The 20,035-nt window shown below is 34.2% G+C and overlaps 2 protein-coding genes across 3 annotated transcripts in view; both read right to left on the bottom strand.

The window, feature by feature from the left end:
- Window positions 1–20,035, bottom strand: part of LOC131950116 (uncharacterized) — an 89,883-nt gene that overhangs the window by 34,397 nt on the left and 35,451 nt on the right. The window lies entirely within an intron of this gene.
- LOC131950117 (uncharacterized) overlaps window positions 9,469–20,035 on the bottom strand; it is a 45,802-nt gene continuing 35,235 nt past the window's right edge. Inside the window, exons 1-10 of one of the 2 annotated variants that reach the window (XM_059312158.1) lie at window positions 16,816–16,889; window positions 16,332–16,450; window positions 15,920–16,115; window positions 15,306–15,424; window positions 14,211–14,418; window positions 12,665–12,883; window positions 11,740–11,823; window positions 11,164–11,442; window positions 10,007–10,303; window positions 9,469–9,552 (exon numbers count right to left, since the gene is read on the bottom strand). In XM_059312158.1, the coding sequence (XP_059168141.1) occupies window positions 9,476–9,552; window positions 10,007–10,303; window positions 11,164–11,442; window positions 11,740–11,823; window positions 12,665–12,883; window positions 14,211–14,418; window positions 15,306–15,424; window positions 15,920–16,115; window positions 16,332–16,450; window positions 16,816–16,879 (1,662 nt within the window). In that variant the 5' untranslated portion in view covers window positions 16,880–16,889 and the 3' untranslated portion in view covers window positions 9,469–9,475. Of the gene's footprint in view, window positions 9,553–10,006; window positions 10,304–11,163; window positions 11,443–11,739; window positions 11,824–12,664; window positions 12,884–14,210; window positions 14,419–15,305; window positions 15,425–15,919; window positions 16,116–16,331; window positions 16,451–16,815; window positions 16,890–20,035 lie in introns of those variants that run through there. The other variant, XM_059312157.1, reaches the window with a different exon arrangement.

Genomic DNA, 20,035 nt, shown 5'->3' with positions numbered 1-20,035 from the left:
TTGCGGCGGGGGGTTATAGCCCCAGGCACACCTTGTACCTAAGATTATATTGCCCATTCTATGTATAAATGCGATAAAAGTAGTTATTAGGTATTCTGCAATTTTATATTTGTAATAACATATTGTAAACGAAATGCGTCTTAAATTCTATTAAAATGGGCTTTTATATTTGTATTTTTGTATTTTGCAATCATATTATGTATTTCTTGCTGTATAGTCTAGATTTTATAATATACTTATATATTCTATATTCCATAATCCTATATCGTTTAGTAATCTCTGCCCTAATGTTTTCTATATTGAATAATCAATATTCTGTAATTCTAAATTGTGTATAAATTAATCATACAATCTCTAAAATTAACCATAACTGTGATCCCAATTAAAAATCAGCAACCCACTGTATTCATTTATATTGTATAAAATAATTTAATTTTCAATTTTAACCGAAGATACATTTTAAAAATATTAATGATTATTAGCTCTGTAAAATGAATGGTTGTTTAATTTTTCTTATATTGAATTTTTTAAGCGATTAATTAATCGAAATAGTTCTATTCCGTTAGCTAGTTTGTACAGTTTATAACTATAATTAGAGTCTCAACGACAGAGTGAAATGAGAAAAAAATGTATAGCCTTATTCTATACCGACACTGTCGATGAGCAACTTAACGACACGTTAATTATCGATTTAAAATCAGGTTTTGTAAACTGTATTAGAAACTGATTAATTTAGACAATAAACAGTAAATATTTTAGAAAGAAATTGATATTTAAAATAAATAAAAACTTCTGAAGGAATTTGTTGACTGAGGTGTGACGTTATTTTAGGGGGGGGGTCTGGCTTTCTGTTGAGATGCAAAAATATTTAAAAAAAGCGTTACGTCATTTATGGATGACCCTTGAACAGAACACATTTTCCATTTATCTCTATAACAAAAACATAATAAATGCATTTATAATCAGGCCTACTGGTTCAATTTGTTGTTTAAATGTTTATGTTTTATCTTGTTCAGTCAGGGTCAAATATAACATACACAATTTAGTGTGACTTGTACTAGCTTTTAACCCCACATTTCACTATATGAAAAATCCAACAGGTATATTTTCGGAAGAGTATATTATCGGACATTGGTATTACAACTAGGCTGAACACAGTCGAAAGATATCTACACTAGACCTAGGCCTAGATTTAGAAATACTAGTTAGTCCACTGATGTCAAAGGGTTTTACAGTTTGCGCAAAAGATCTAAATTTAGAATCAAAATGATAAGGGATTACCTAATAGTCCTAGACTATTTAAATCTCGTTCTGTAAATTTAGATCTAGACTGTAAGTGCGGCTTCTATTTTAAGAAACTTGGGGCTAGTCGGTTAGATGTATTACAAAAGTTAGTACATAAGCTGTACTGTTATTACAAAAAATACGGAAACATATCTTTTTCGATAAAATAACTTAAATTGTTTCTTCTTATTAGTGGACAATTATATTATTTTAGATCTATGATCTATCATATTTAAAGTTCTTTTTCAAGGGGTTCAGAGAACATGCATGTTATGAGTAATTCGTAATTGTCACGCTTTTTTGGACGATTTTTGACTCCACTCCTCCTGTCAACAACAAAATAAAAAAATAAAAAAAGGAAAGAAAAACATTAAACTCAGTTTGTAACACTACATTTTAAGATATTATAAAGCGTGACGTCATTCTAATCCTTCTGAACCCCTCCCTCATCCTCTCACACACATGTAACACAAGTTGACATCCCCCCCCCCTTTTTAACCCCTATTCACAGGTGACTGTGACGACGCATAAAATAGTTTTTTATCTTTAAAAAATCATAATATTATTTCTTTAATATTGTATCGTCATTCTTAACCAATGTATTTAAGTAAAAAATCGCCCTTAATATTATAAACAAACATCACATGCTTATGATTCACACGACTACATTGCTTGGGAAAACCACGCTATTTATAACTGTGCGACGCAAAGCGACAACACTGATTGGTTCATAGCTTCGGTGGTTTCCGATAAAGCTCTCGTATAAAACTCGCCACTCCTGGCGTAGTTTCGCATTTTAGAAAACGTTAAAAAAATTGTAGTATATATTATTATTGTTAAGATTAATTGTAATAAATACTATGATCAACCGGAGTAGCTTTGGAGTAGCATAATTTAGAATCAATATTTTTTAAATACATTTCTGTTTAAAAACATTTTGGGGAGGGGAATGGGTAGGCTGAAATGAAATGTGTTTTTCGTTTGTTTTTTAACAGGGGAAGGGTTCTGATTTTAAGTGATGATGACGGGCTGGGTGGGGGGGGGGGGGGGGGTGTATGTAAATTCAACAAAAACAATGTACTAGTTGAGGTTGATTATGTTTATGGACAACATATAGGCTAAATACTAGTCAAAGTTAAAATATAAAATGAGAAAATGGCTAGCTCTAGAGACTAAATTTTTTAAAGTTAAAATGTTACACTTAATTAAATTCAGTGGCGTTACTAGGTCGGCTGGCTTGTTCTGCCGTAATTGCTGATCAGTGTTTTTTTAAAAGATTTTTTCCACCAGGGTTGGGGGTAAGGGTTTGGGAGATAGCGTGTGTGTGTGGGGGGGGGGGGGCGCTGGTGGTGATGATGGCGTAGGTGCGGACACTAGTAAAAATATTTTTATATACTTGATATATATAAATATATATATATATATATATATATATATATATATATATATATATATATATATATATATATATATATATATATATATATATATATATATATATATAATTTCGTCCAGGGAGGATGTAGGTTTGCTTCCTAGGAGAAGTTTTGCCTCGCTAAGAGACGACTGAAAGAAACACACTGCTAATTGTGTTACCCACAATCTTCAATAATTTTACTACTTAAACTTTAATATTTTACGAGGATAAACATTTTTTGACCGCATCTCCCGGGCGTTTCATTATGACGCTGATGTTTGGATCTATCATAACATGGACGATTTCTGTGAGGTGATGTTGATAGACTACAACATAAAAGAAATCCTATAATCCCAACTTAATATTCTTCATAAAAACATAATGATTTCTGACTTGACAGCTTTACTATATCCAACTAGTTAGGTACACAGTAATAAAAGCAATTAATGACTCAAATTGTTGACATGAAGGTTAATAAACCAGTTTAATTCAAATATTTATTTTGTTAAAATATATTTCAAATCAATACTTTGAACATTTCTTACTGGCTAATTTTTTTTAAAATATAGGAATTTTTTCTCTGCAATAGACAATTTTCCTTAGTCGTGTTTAAAGATGAATCTTTGCAAATCAGATACCCTTTTATAATCACATCATTTATATCGAAAAGTATGCATGTAATTATTAAAGCTTGAAAGTAGAAAGCATAAAAAGGAAAATTACTGACAACATAAAATAAATTAATAGAAAAAAAGACAGTTTTTTTTTGCTATGTGACTAGGCAAGGATACATGTAAAACCATTTTAACCCTTAAATGCATGACTTTTTAATAATGATTGAAAAAAATATTTTTATATTGTTTTGGTGGGTATATGAAGAGTATAGTCAAGTAAAAAAATATTTTTAGTTTAAACATGTTCTTTAATTAAAATCCGAAATGTTGCATGTCTGCAACATCATGTAGTAAGGTGATACTTTTTAAGACAGTTGTTGATCTTGTTACAACAAAGATATATGTTGCACTTGTGGCAAACTGTTTGAGCTTGATGTGAATTTGCACCTGTCATTGCACTATTCCAAGAGACTTAGTGTCCACTCAGGTCCAGGAGATCCAGGGTCCACTCAGGTCCAGGAGATCCAGGGTCCATTCTGGTCCTAGAGATCCAAGGTCCACAATTATCCAGGGTCCACACTGGTCCATGAGATCCAGGGTCCACACTGGTCAAGGATATACAGGGTCCACACTGGTCCAGGGTATCTAGGGTCCACACTGGTCCATGAGATCCAGGGTCCACACTGGTCCAGGATACCCAGGGTCCACACTGGTCCAGAATATCTAGGGTCCACACTGGTCCAGGATATCTAGGGTCCACACTGGTCCAGGATATCCAGGGTCCACACTGGTCCAGGGTATCTAGGGTCCACAGTGGTTCAGGAGATCCATTGTCCACACTGGTCCAGGATATCCAGGGTCCACACTGGTCCAGAATATCTAGGGTCCAAACTGGTCCAGGATATCTAGGGTTCACACTGGTCCAGGGTATCTAGGGTCCACACTGGTCCAGAATATCTAGGGTCCACACTGTTCCAGGATATCCAGGGTCCACACTGGTCCAGGATATCTAGGGTTTACACTGGTCCAGGATATCTAGGGTCTACACTGGTCCAGGATATCTAGGGTCCACAGTGGTTCAGGAGATCCATTGTCCACACTGGTCCAGGATATCCAGGGTCCACACTGGTCCAGAATATCTAGGGTCCACACTGGTCCAGGATATCTAGGGTCCATACTGGTCCAGGATATCTAGGGTCTACAGTGGTCCAGGAGATCTAGGGTCCAAACTTGTCCAGGATATATACGGTCCACACTGGTCCAGGATATCTAGAGTCCACACTGGTCCAGGATATCTAGGGTCCACACTGGTCCAGGAGATCCAGGGTCCACACTGGTCCAGGATATCTAGGGTCCACACTGGTCAAGGAGATCCAGGAAGATACTCTGGATTACCAAGAGCATCTACTTCATATTGTTCTTCACCTTGATTCACATTGATTTCTTAATGATTATGCTGAAACTAGAAGAAAAACAAGGTACTATATAATCACCAATGCTGATGTATAAAGTAAAAAAAATAGTGCAGAAGTAGGTCAATTTGCATAACGTTGCAGCACTGCAACCTAAGTTTTGTGAAGATTTTAAAATAAATTATGAATTGATTTTTAAAACAACACATACAATATGTAATACATACCTTAGGTTGTCAGAAACATATTTTTTGAAATTCCAAAACCAGTTTATTTGACTTTGATGAACTTTGAAACGCCAACTAAAAATGCTGATAAAAAAAACCTTGTGAACATGCACAAATTTGAGATCGGCTTGGCGGTAAAACAAATCTAGGTCACTTAGACATGCGCAAGCTGTAGGTTAACATTGTAGCAGTCAAACAACGTGATGCACAGAATAAAACATGTTTAGGCTAATATTTTATGGGAAGGTAACTGGTATGTTGCAGATTTGTATCGGTATGCATTTAAGGGTTAAAATCTATACAATTTTAAAGATGTATAAATGTAATTTTAATGAAAACAAATAACATTTTCTTGGCCTGTCAATTTCTATTGACATTAATTAACAATTTTAACATTATTTTTAGATTGGTTATTATCGTTGTGTTAGCTTGCATTAATTAACAACTTAAATATAAGTTTTACAATAGTTGTTATTTTTGTATCAGCATGCAATTAACAACTTAAACATTAAATATATATTAAATATATATTTGTCAGTATCTGTTGAACCAAAATAAGGAAGAACCACTTTGATAGACTGGTTTTAGAAATAACACTTGATAGTAAGGACAGTCTGGCTCTATAATTTTACTAACAAACAAGGATTTACAGCAGTTTAAAAATTTCTAACAATATATAATTAATACAGGTATACCATTTTGCAATAGTAATTAAAATGTATTAAGTAACTTTAGTATAAAGAATAAAAACACAAAAAATAAAGATAATTTTTTTTAAAGGTATAACCCTTCTTAAAGCCCTTCTTAAAAATAAATTTGTTTTGTTATTCTTAAACTTTTTTGATAAAATAATCATAAATCTTAAACACTTGTAATTAAAAGTTCAAGTTAACAGAAAGTAAACCTCCAAACATTCTAAAAATGTATGCAAAAAGACATTCTAGCTTTATTATTACAGTTTCTAGAGTAAACATAATAAAAAAATAAAATAAATATAATAAAATGCTAAAATAATGGAATAATAAAAAGAATGGGAGAACCTGTTACAAACTACACAGCAATGTCTGATTCATTGGGCTATTACAGCCTACAAATGGGGATGGACTGGGCATGCCTTTAATAGAGGCCAACATAGAGAGGCCAACATAGTGAGGACAACATTGTGAGGCCAAGATTTTGAGGCCAACATAGGGAGGCCAACTTAGTGAGGCCATCATAGTGGGGCCAACATAGTGAGGCCAACATACAGAGGCCAACAGAGTGGGGCCAACATAGAGAGGCCAACATAGAGAGGCCAACATAGTGAGGCCAACATAGTGGGGCCAACATAGAGAGGCCAACATAGTGAGGCCAACATAGAGAGGCCAACATAGTGAGGCCAACATAGTGAGGCCAACATAGAGAGGCCAACATAGTGAGGCCAAGATTTTGAGGCCAACATAGAGAGGCCAACATAGTGAGGCCAAGATTTTGAGGCCAACATAGAGAGGCCAACATAGTGAGGACACAATAGTGAGGCCAACATAGTGAGGCCATCATACTGAAGCCACAATAGTGAGGCCAACATAGTGAGGCCAACATAGAGAGGCCAACATAGTGAGGCCAACATAGAGAGGCCAACATAGTGAGGCCAACATAGTGAGGCCAACATAGAGAGGCCAACATAGTGAGGCCAACATAGTGGGGCCAACATAGAGAGGCCAACATAGAGAGGCCAACATAGAGAGGCCAACATAGTGAGGCCAACATAGAGAGGCCAACATAGTGAGGCCAACATAGTGGGGCCAACATAGAGAGGCCAACATAGAGAGGCCAACATAGAGAGGCCAACATAGAGAGGCCAACATAGTGAGGCCAACATAGAGAGGCCAACATAGAGAGGCCAACATAGTGAGGCCAACATAGTGAGGCCAACATAGAGAGGCCAACATAGTGAGGCAACATAGGAAGGCCAACATAGGGAGGCCAACCCAGTGAGGCCATCATAGTGGGGCCAACATAGTGAGGCCAACATAGAGAGGCCAACAGAGTGAGGACACAATAGTGAGGCCAACATAGTGAGGCCATCATACTGAAGCCACAATAGTGAGGCCAACATAGTGAGGCCATCATACTGAGGCCACAATAGTGAGGCCAACATAGTGAGGCCAACATAATGAGGACAACATAGAGAGGCCAACAGAGTGAGGCCAACATAGTGAGGCCAACATAGTGAGGCCAAAATAGTGAGGCCATCATACTGAGGCCACAATAGTGAGGCCATCATAGTTAGGCCAACATAGTGAGGCCAACATAGTGAGGACAACATAGAGAAGCCAACATAGTGAGGCCAACATATAAAGGCCAACATACAGAGGCCAACATACAGAGGCCAACATAGAGAGGCCAACATAGAGAGGCCAACATAGTGGGGCGAACATAGTGAGGCCAACATAGTGAGGCCAACATAGTGAGGCCACAATATTGAGGCCAACATAGTGAGGCCAACATACAGAGGCCAACATACAGAGGCCAACATACAGAGGCCAATATAGTGAGGCCAACATAGAGAGGCTATCATAGTGAGGCCAACATAGTGAGGCCAACATAGAGAGGCCAACATAGTGAGGCCAACATAGAGAGGCTATCATAGTGAGGCCATCATAGTGAGGCCAACATAATGAGGCCACAATATTGAGGCCAACATAGTGAGGCCAACATACAGAGGCCAACATACAGAGGCCAACATAGTGAGGCCAACATAGAGAGGCTATCATAGTGAGGCCAACATAGTGAGGCCAACATAGAGAGGCCAACATAGTGAGGCCAACATAGAGAGGCTATCGTAGTGAGGCCATCATAGTGAGGCCAACATAGTGAGACCACAATATTGAGGCCAACATAGTGAGGCCACAATATTGAGGCCAACATAGTGAGGCCATCATAGTGAGGCCAACATAGTGAGGCCACAATATTGAGGCCAACATAGTGAGGCCAACATACAGAGGCCAACATACAGAGGCCAACATAGTGAGGCCAACATAGAGAGGCCAACTTAGTGAGGCCAACATAGAGATGCTATCATAGTGAGGCCAACATAGTGAGGCCAACATAGAGAGGCTATCATAGTGAGGCCAACATAGTGAGGCCACAATATTGAGGCCAACATAGTGAGGCCAACATAGTTAGGCTAACATAGTGAGGCAAGTGAAGGGCTGGAAAAGAAAAGTTGGCTATCCACAGCTATACTGGTAAAGGGTACTGGAATGAAGAAAATAATTAGGGTAGCAGGACTTATGTTGACTCTACAAAAAAAAAAGGGAGCTGCTCAAAGACGAATTGGGTAGAGAGGTTAGCTCCCTTTTCCCCCTAACAGCTTTAAAGGTCTAAGTAATTTAAATATTTATTTTTAGCTTCTAAAAAAACACCAAACATACAAATAAACAAAACAAAGATAATTGGTAAAAGGGTTAGAGCTGTTGTTCACAGATAGATTTTGAGACTGAAAAGTCATATATATATATATATATATATATATATATATATATATATATATATATATATATATATATATATATACATTACAAAGAAGCTAGAAGCAGTGGATGCTATTTATTAATATTCATAGAATATATAGTTCAAATGCCTGGGCTGTTGAGGCAACCCATCTTGGTGAAACAACTGCTGCCTTGTAGTTTGTTCGTGGAAAGAAAAAGCCTATGGCAGCAAATCCAGGTGGAAAAGCAGGCTGAAATCAGTCGATGGGCCATTGGACACATAACACATAGACATGTAATAGGTCTACTTAATATGTCTGGAGGAAATCAAGTCTAATATTTTACTTAAGACTGAAAATTAATCACAATTTTACTTTCTGTATAAAAAAGTAAATAAAGGAAAAGTGTTGACACAGGCTGATCTGAAGTCTACTGTGAAGACTTTAAAACTTGTCCCATAACTGACTCTTGATTTTAACTTGTGTAATATTTTTAAAATACTGCTCCATATTAAAAGGCATTTGATAAAACACAGATTCATTTAAATTAATTCAACCACATTACATCAGCGTTACACAGAACTTTCAATAATTATTAAATTTTAATTTTAAATGACATCATTTGAAGATTTAACCATTAAAAAATTTGTTAAAATATTATTTAAAAAGATTTTTTGGTTACAAAATTATTAACAGCTAGCTTGAAACAGGTGACTTGAATTACATGAAGTACACCAGTCGTGGGCTGCGTTGAAAGAAATATGGCAATGACACAACTATGTTGATAACTAATGTTACTTGTTACAGGTCACTTGATAACTACATCTAATACAGGGAGAACAAATCCAGTATCCATTAATCCAGAAGTTGAATTTTCTGTTGAAAAAAAGATATTGTGATCGAAATATCTAGAGCATTTTTAAAGTAGAATGACTTGTATGTAAAAATGAATTAAACTTTCTATACTAATACTAAGACTTATTAAATTAGCAAAAACCTAAGGTCGTTAAAAAATATTTCTTACCAAAATTTGATGAAAGTCAATTTCAAGCAAAGTTCCACATTAGAGCCCACATGAACATTGCCAAGACACCGTAAGAAGACATCAGCTTGTTGGAGGAACCTACAAGAGGAATTAAAAATATTAAAAAAAAATGTCATGAGAGTACAATATTTCTATGTTTAAATTGAATGCAAGTTAAAAAGTTATTATACAATATAGGTTTGAGAAGCCAAACATTGATTTTTAATAATAATGATTCCTGTCTCTTGTAATTTTCACATATTTTTTTCAGCAGAAGTCATTGAGAAAAGACTATTTAAGTTATCCTATATTAAAGTAAATATAAAAATATACTACTTTCTAGATATGTAAGAAATTGGTAAGCACAATCAATCATGTTAAAAGTCTACACTAGTAATTAGCTACAATATTTGTAAAAGTGCAAAAATAATAAGGTTTATTTTATGGCACCTAAATTTTTATCTTTTCATCTGCTGGGATTTGCTCACACAATACATTCTGATGCATAATTACTTTTAGCTTTTCATTAAAACAAAATAAAATAAAAACTAACCTTTGACAATATTGAAATTGTAGCCGAGGTCTTCACCAACTCCATTTCCAACAACAAGTTTGTACCAGCCTAAGTGTTTCTCTTCAGCTTTAGTGAACTCAACAATGACATTCCCTATGGGGCCAGTAGTGTTGCTGTATACCACTGTAAAGTCTGTCATGTTGACATCACTTTGTTTTTCCAGCTTTAGCTTGGTGGGTGCTGGGTAGCCAATCAGTTGGATGTTGACCACAGCCCTAGTGCCCATTATCACACTATACTTGGCAGGTGTATTGTGGGCATAGATCTCTTGGGGACCTGTAAATAAAATTACATTTTTAGCTAAACAGGAAGGTAATATAGTTGAGTTGAGATGGCCAAGGATTGTTAAGATAGTGTTGAAATTTACAGAAAACTAAGAAATCTTACATATGGCTTAGAATTGACCCCAACAAGTTTAAAGAAATGCCTTAAATACTTCAATGAAACTTTTGGTTTTTGGCAATAATAATACATTTAAAAAGTAAAACTTGAAAAATTTAATTTTTTAAAAGTCAATATTTTAAAAGCTGTTTACCAATAGTCTTCTTCAAGCCTTAATCTTAGCCTGAAATTTCAATTTATTTAGACAGACTATGATTGGCTATATACAAATGTAATCCAATGAAAACCTCTCTTTGTAATTGTAGTGAATTATTGAAAACTTTGCTGATAAAATTGTTTTAATAAAAAACACTTTTTTAAAACCACATTGACAGCTAAGCCATGTTTATTTACATTTACAGTCCGAAATTGTAAAAAAAAATGTTTTGGATATTAAAAAATTTTGGTTGTATTTACCAAACATACTAAAATCATCAAAAAACGTTAAATCTTTGGTAAATTCTAACAATAACCATATGATCAAGTTTTATAACCACATTTAACACTGCGATATTACTATATTTAATAGAACATTAATGGAACATTTGAAACTGTTCCCACTAGGGTCCATTATACTTCCCTTACAGCTATATATATATATTGAGTTTTAATACCAGCAGAATTGCCTCAGCATTGTTATTTTTTGTTACCCCTATCCTTCCCATACAATCAATTAAGCTGTTTGGCTTAATAAGCTTTTTAAATTGTGACAATACGTTACAGAAAAAGCAATAACTAATCAAAACAAAACTTACATCGAATGTACACATTAATGTATTTGGTGTCAGCCACTGAAAAGCCTTGGCTAGTAGCTTGACATGAATACTGTCCAGCTTTTCTGCAGTCTGTCATTGGCATAATTGTGATTAGTCGGTCATATAAGTTGTAATCACGCTGTTCACCATTTTGCAACATTGCTAATCCAGGTTCTGGATCTCCTTTAGCAGAGCAGTTAAATACAAGCGTTGAGTTCAGGTCTACCACAAGATCTGTGTTTGTGCCATTGACAGTGAAGTTCGTTATTTTTGGTGGCCCTGAGGAGGTAACAAATATTTCTAGTTATATAGTTAACATTGAAATACGTTATTGTTAATGGCACTACTGTAAATATTTTTAACTAGCATTGGCAGGTGATATCATTACCACTACGATGGCAATAAAAGTTGTTAGTAGTAGAGCATTTAATGGATGTTATGATTGGCAGCAATTAGGAGATGTAGGCTATTTTTAATATTTCACATATATTTCCAAATGTTAATAATGTCATGCCCAATAATAAATATATTTTATCAGAGAATTCATTTAATTGTGTTTTGTAAAACATAACATACTTGCCAAATGAGGGAAATATGATATAAACGTTCTTGTTCCGCCCAAGCGAGTCACAGGTGCACAGAAAAATATTTGATGTTTGTCTGTTGACAGAAAATTACTATGTTCAATGAACGAATAAAATATGAATAACCTTTTTTGATTATATTTTAAGCATAATTGAATCCTCATTGAGTTTATATAAATAGTAATGAGAACACAATACAATTGCAAATATCACACAACATAAAATGAGTGATTGAAAACTGCATCTTACAACTCTACATTTTTTTAAAGCAGAAAAGTGTATTGATGTAATTAAAATATTGGTTTTGCTTTATTTATAAGCACAGTGGGTTTCACAGTACCACAAATAAACAGAATGATGACAAGAATGAAATTGGTTTGATGATTTTCATTATAGGGATGTGTAGAATGTCTTGATAAATTATTTGCTTTAGCAATTTCATAAAGAAAATCTGTGTCATAATGTAGATAGATAGAAATAAGACTAGACTGATAGCGATTACTAAAGACGTTGCAAATTTGTTTTGGAATTGTTGGTAGATGATTTGGTTTTGAGAGTATGTGTGCATGTTTAATAACATATTTGTAGCGTGAGTGTGACGCAACAATGTAAACGATGACGTAGGACGCAGGAGTGAAGACAGTTGGGTTTTCGCCATTATGGAAAAAGGACATGTTTTGTATTTTATAGAGTTGATCTAGTATCAGTAGTTGACAGTTAAAGTTCAAGATATATTTTCATAATCGGCCTTGTTGGTATTATTAGTGTCGTTGGAAATAAGAGTGTTCCCATCCTCATCACATGTCTATACTTGAGTGTTAGTAATAGAAGTAGTTCATCAAATATAATGCATACATTTCCCCCCCCCCCCTTTCCCACCACAATCTGTTATCATATGATCCTGGCTTCTGTCTTACCGACATCGTCGTATGAAACATTCAGTATTGTATTCCGAGTTCCAGGAACAGGTTTTGTCAAGTTTGTGATGACATTGACCTGTCCATTGAAGTACCAGCCAGCATAGCCTTCATTGGCTTGTTTGGTCATGTTGCAGGTGCAGGTCCTAGTTTCTCCAGGATACATGAGTTTAGAGCCCTGTGATTTACAGGAAGGGCTCAAGTCTGCTGATGGCAACGCTGGAGGAGACAGACTAAATGAGTAAATTTCATGTTGTATCCAAGTTTGTCTTTGGCATAGAGAAGGGAAAAATAGATGCAGTAAATACATTGAAATATGTGTTTAATGAAGGGACTTCATGGTTAGATGCTAGAGCATTCAAATGCTATCATGAAAGTCCTGAGTTTAGATCCCAGACTTGTGGTGTCCCTGAGCCAAGTCAGCTCAAATGGGTACCAGACTAATGTAAGGCTAAGGTAAAGGCAGCTGAGTGAAGTGCTGACCAAACTATTCCTTTACACACTGAGGTTACACTTACAGTTATTGGTGAACTGTATTTTATTTGCTACAAGAACCATTAGGTTTAAAAGAGGACATTTTTTTTTCTTTTTTTTTCACTTTACTAGGGCTGCTTTTTAAATGTGTACTACTCGATTGATGAACAAAGTAACAAAAGTAACAGTTAGACCATTAAATAGGTCCCTTAATCTTATAACTAAAACTATTTAGTAAAATACTAATGCACATTCCATCACTTGGTGTGTGGGGTGCAAGAGATACTAATTAGACACAAATTAAAATGTAGGCCCATCAATTTTATTTAAACAACTATTTAGTAAAATATCAACTAACACTCAATCAACTCCTATGTGTTGTGCAAGATATTATGTATGTTTAATCATTAAGTGCAGAAAATCTTAAATCTGTACCTAGCATTATCTACTTTATCCGTTTATCTTCTATGACTCAGCTATCGCTATCTATGATATTCTACATTTTACTTTACTGAAATCTGTTCAACTTTACAACAATCCTAGACTTCATCTAATAACTAATCACCTGACTATACTATAACCTCAATCCTTGACTAACCCTGATTGTAGACTAACCCCTACTGGTAACACAATCTACTGTATAACTGCCCTCCACTGGTCAACTCATTTCTTCAACTCATCATGCTATATATAACAAATCTTTTTATTTGTTCCTACCTACTGAACAATGGCTTCCAATGCTATTTCTAAACTTAACTACTAAAGGTGCATCACCAAACTATACATCTCCAGATGCAACAACATAATTAATTAGTGTGAAACACTTTTGATATCTACAAAATAGTGACCATATATCATAGTAGTTATTTTATAAATAACTAATTTACTGTTAAAAAAGCGAACACATTTTTCAAATTTAAAAAAATTAATAAACTTTTTAAAACATGGACATACATCAATAAATAAATTTAGTGTTTCTGTTCTAATGAAAGCAATCTATATCAGTTGAAAGTGTTAAATTTTATTTAATTTCATTATAAAAATTTCATTTAAAATACCTACTAATACCTACTATATTTTATGCCTGCAAATGAGCTGTTTTCAACTTGAATGACATCTGAGCCATTAACCAGTTCCATGTTTACAGAATACGAATGCCATCCTGCAGTTAAGTTTTCAAACGGAACAGTCAGCATGCACCTGTCCTTGTAGACGTGTTTGTTGTATTCTATTGGTTCACTAATGTAGGACACAGTGCCCGGGGCATGCATCTCAACACCCTACAGAAATTTTTGTTTGACTTTAAATTTTAATCATAGCTTCGAGATCAATATTTAAAAAAAATAAATAAAAGCTGACCAAAGAGTTAAGATAGCAAATGTATTGTTTTATAGGAAATTGTATAGTTCTACTAAAATGCTTTTGAACTAATGTGATGTGTGGAATGACGAGGCTGGGTGGTAGAGCACTTGACTGCTAAACTTAAAGTCCTGTAATTGGAATGCAGACTCGATCATGTAGGATATCACCAAGTCTGACCAACCCTGATTAGTACCTGACTACAGAAAGTAACAGCGGAGGGACATTGTGCTGACCACCATATCCCATCATATACCAAGCTCACAGAAACTGGTGAACTCTTTATTGTTTGCTCAATGTGATCACTAGGTATAGAAGGGTAACTTCAAAGGAGCAATATATTAAAAAAGGGAACAGAGTATTACCCCCCCCCCTCCAGAAATTACCCCCTGGAGTGATTAGCCCCTGTCTATTACCCCCGTCCAGTAGGACATTACCCCCTGAAGTAGCTCAAGGTACAGCTAGGGTTAGGGTAGGGGTAGGGCTACGGCTAGGGTTATGGTTAGGATTAGGGCTATGGCTCGGGGGTAATGGACAGTAATGGATCGGGGGGGGGGGGGGAATGTCCTGTAGCCATTAAAAAACAATATTTTTAAAAAAAGGAAGAGAGGCAAAGAAGAAAATGAATGGAGAAGATGAAATTGGACAATTACTAAATTTTTTAAAAATCAGCTGAATATTCGGAAGTGTAGCAAAAATAATGGAAAAAGTCAGTTGGTGTCTCAATGACCCTTCGAGGGTTAAGTGATAGATAAAAGAGGAAATCTCAACTAATACAGTAACCTTTCACTCAAATATATCGACATACCTCTAGTGTGATATTAAAATCACAGCTGATATTTAAATAAACCATATCAGCGCTGCACGTAATTATCTCCTGCTTGTCATCATAAAAGAATGAATCGCAGTAAACTTTTTCTAGGGAAGCTGGATACAAAAGATACACATGAAAATATTTTTTAAAATAATGAATTTGTATGAAAACCCACAAAACCCCAGGTTCAGACATTAGCTCCCCAATTTTCATCAAACAATAAAACAAATAAGAAATTCAAGCCATGTTCAGCATATAATTCATGGTAAAAGTTCAAAGTTAAGTTAAATATTTGGTAAAGAAATAGTATCTGATAAAAGATACAATACAAATATGTTGCTTGTTCAAGGACCGTGCACCATTACATCCCAAATGTTTACTCTAAGCTACAAACATTGAATCTACCTCCTCAGCAGAGTTGCCATAACAACTGTGTTCTACTGACTAAGCATCCACTACAGGACAAATTACAGTTGATAAAACATAATGATTATTAATTAGAAAAAGAAATGGATCGATGAAAGATTTTTGTTTAAAAAAACACAAGGAAACAAACTTTCCATGAACAGTTTAAAAAAACAAGAATAAGTTGTGATGTGTCCACTCACAGTTTAGATTAATCTCAAAAGAAGGGCTGATGTCCACCTTTTCTCCCGCTGCTGTATCAAGGGTCATTCTGGCTAAAATCTGGTGCTGACCAGGGCCTAGATTCAAAAGTGGAATTTGGAGGCTACAGTTGTTCTGGAACAATCCATTCACAGGAGTTGAGTGGATGTCGGTAGCATCCACAATAACTGCCCGGTCCTACAAGATAATAAAAATTAATTACTTCAAAAGTTTCGTTCATCATGAGTTTTGTGCATTTTTTAGACTGCATAAAAAGCACAGGCAAAGGAAATACCAAACTGAATATACATACATACATATATATATATATATATATATATATATATATATATATATATATATATATATATATATATATATACATACATACACACATATACACTGACAACTTACAGAAGTGTTAATGTGAAATTTGCAATCCTTCATTTTGTCTACAGCTTCTGATGAACAATTTATAGAGGCTATTCTGTTGAATACAGTGGGTCGTGTGCAGTTGAGGGCCTTTAGTGCAGCTGAAATTTAAGTAAGAATGTTTTGTTTTTTAATGAACACCAAAAGTTAAATAAAACGGTACTCTTACCTACTTAAGGTTTTCGCATTTTCTAACCCAACCCCTCTCCTTTCATAATATAAGTCCTACACCCCCACCCCCCCCCCCCCCCTTCCACTTTTTTGTGGGGCAGTTTTTATAGAAAACACCTTTTCATTTGTTTAGCAGCTGTATTCTTATAATTCATTGAAATATATTAAATCTATGCAAGGCTAATAATAATGAAAAATTAGGGTCATCCTGTAAATAACAAGTTAGTAGACTCTAGATAGATGTAGATCTAGTTCTCTGTAAGATGCTAGTCATTATCTATAGTTAGTTACTTACCTGCCATGTTAATAAATAGGCACGCACATGTCAAAAATATTGTAATTGTGTATAGACTTGTCATTGTTGAACTTGTAAATCTTGAAATTTTAAAACATAAAGAATAAAGATTGGTCTCAATTTTAATATTTATAAAATCATTTAATCAAAGTATTGGATCTAGGTTACACCTAACAGTAGGCAATGCCTTAGCCTATCAAATTAATAATAAATAAAAAAGAAAAGAAGATAGAACTCACACAATAGATGAAGTGAAATGCTAAAAAGCCAGTGACAAATGTTTGATCAAATCAATTTTTTTTAGCTATTTATCTGAAATAAACCTGAAACCGACAACAGTTCATTTGTACTTGTGGGCCCAAAAATTATCTTGTTTCTTTATAAAGTAAGAGATAAGCTCCTTCATCATACAACATTGTGAAATCTAGTCCAAGGTTTAAATCCCTATGTTACTAGAGACTGGGGAGTAGGTGAGGAAGGGGTGGGTTTTTAACCTCTCCCATGGACTCACCTTTTCAAGAGAAATCCAATCCTTATTATTGAATGCGGGAGAGCTGTAAGGAGCTACTACAGGGTAATGTTGGAGGACACATACAATGATGCTTAAGAGAGGACAAAGGAATTCATTTTAATTAGTCATTTATTGAACTGGCAAAATGCGCATTTATTCTGTATATTTTGTAATTTTTCGCCATGGTGTCACCCCCGAAATTTTGCCCCGACCCCACCTAGTGACGCCTCTGGTTATGGGTACTACTTGAGTACAGTTTGGATAAGTTAAATAGAGATCAGAGACATGCATATTGTAACGATTTTATATATATATATATATATATATATATATATATATATATATATATATATATATATATATATATATATATATATATATATATATATATATATATATATATATATATATATATATATATATGCGAAAGGAATTAAAGTAACCGTGGTGTTGTGAAATTAAAATTGTTTAATGTGGTTCCATTGCGGCGGGGGGGGGGGGTTATAGCCCCCAGGCACACCTTGTACCTACGCCACTACATAATCATGTTCTTAAGATTATATTGCCCATTCTATGTATACATTTGATAAAAGTAGTTTTTAAGTAGTCTGCAATGTTATATTTGAAATAACATATTGAAAACGAAATGCGTCTTAAATTCGATTAAAAATGGGCTTTTATACTATGTATTTTTTGTATTTTGAAATCATATTATGTATTTCTTGCTGTATAGCCTAGATTCTATAATAAAATACTTATAAATTCTATAAATTCCACAATCCTATATCGTTTAGTAATCTCTGCCCTAATGTTTTCTATATTGAATAATCAATATTCTGTAATTCTAAATTGTGTATAAATTAATCATACAATCTCTAAAATTAACCATAACTGTGATCCCAATTAAACTCAGCAACCTACTGTATTCATTTATATTGTATAAAATAATTTAATTTTCGATTTTAACAGAAGATACATTTTATAATATTAATGATTATTAGCTCTATAAAATGAATTGTTGTTTAATTTTTCTTATATTAAAATTTTTAAGCGATTAATTGATCGAAATAGTTCTATTCCGTTAGCTCGTTTGTACATTTTATAACTATAATTAGAGTCTCAACGACAGAATCAAATGAGAAAAAATGTATAGCCTTATTCTATTCCGACATTGTCGATGAGCAACTTAACGACATTGTCTTTGAGAATAGTGTAGGATCGGCTGTCATTTAAAAATGTAATGCTAGGAGATTTTCAGCCGTTAATTATCGATTTAAAATCAGGTTTTGTAAACTGTATTAGAAACTGATTAATTTAGACATAGGCATTTTCTATGTTAAAACAGTAAATATTTTAGAAAGAAATTGATATTTAAAATAAATAAAAACTTCTGAAGGAGTTTGTTGACTGAGGTGTGACGTTATTTTAGGAGGGGGGGGGGTCTGGCTTTCTGTTGAGATGTAAAAATCTTTTTAAAAAGCGTTACGTCATGTATGGATGACCCTTGAACAGAACACGTTTCCAATTTATCTCAATAACAAAAAGATAATAAAGGCCTTTTAATTAAGCCTATGGGTTCAATTTGTTGTTTAATTGTTTATGTTTTATCTTGTTCAGTCAGGGTCAAATATAGCAGACACAATTTATTGATATTTTAACTTGTACTAACTTTAAACCCCACTTTTCACTATATTAAAAACCCAACATGTTATTTTCGGAAGAGTCTATTATCGGACATTGGTATTACGAATAGGCTGAATATAGATGAAAAATATCTACACTCGACCTAGGCCTCGATTTAGAAATACTAGTTAGTCCACTGATGTCAATGGGTTTTACAGTTTGCGCATTAGATCTAAATTTAGTAACAAAATGATAAGCGGTTGCCTAAAGACCTAGTTAAATCTCATTCTGTAAATATAAATCTATTTTAAGAAACCTGGGGCTAGACCGTTAGATGTATTACAAAAGCTGTACTGTTATAACAAAAAACACAGAAACATATCTTTTTTCGAGAAAATAACTTATTTCTTCTTATTAGTGGACAATTATTTTATTATAGATCTGTGATCTATCATATTTAAAGTACTTTTCCAGCGTGAACAGAGAACATGCTTGTTAGGAGTAATTTGTAATTGTCACGCTTTTTTAAAAAAGATTTTTGACTCCACTCCTCCTGTCAAAAAAAAAAAACATTACATTTTAAGATTTTTAAAACCGTGACGTCATTCTAATCTTTCTGAACGCCTCTTCCTCTCTCACATAAGTTGACCCTTCCTCCCTTTCTACCCCGTGTTCACAGGTGATTTAACGACGCCTAATACAGTTTTTTATCTGTAAACAATCATAATATTATATCTTTAATTTTGTATCGTCATTCTTTTAATTAAAAAATCGCCCAAAATATTTATAAACAAACATCACATGCTTATGATTCACACGACTACATTGCTTGGGAAAACCATGTATATTTATAACTGGTGACGTAAAGCGACAACACTGATTGGTTCATAGCTTCGGTGGTGTACGATAAAGCTCCCGTGTAAAACTCGCTCTGCTGGCGTAGTTTCGCATTTTAGAGAACGTTAAATAATTGTAATATAATATATTAGATTAATTGTAATAAATATTAAGATTAACCGGAGTAGTTTTAGAGTAGCATAATTTAGAATTAATATTTTAAAATACATTTCTGTTTGAAAAACAGTT

The sequence above is a fragment of the Physella acuta genome, unplaced genomic scaffold (assembly GCF_028476545.2).
Source record: "Physella acuta isolate Inbredline_101_S28 unplaced genomic scaffold, ASM2847654v3 ptg000738l, whole genome shotgun sequence".
NCBI classification, from domain to species: Eukaryota; Metazoa; Mollusca; class Gastropoda; family Physidae; genus Physella; species Physella acuta.
This window is presented reverse-complemented; position numbering and strand designations above follow the sequence as displayed.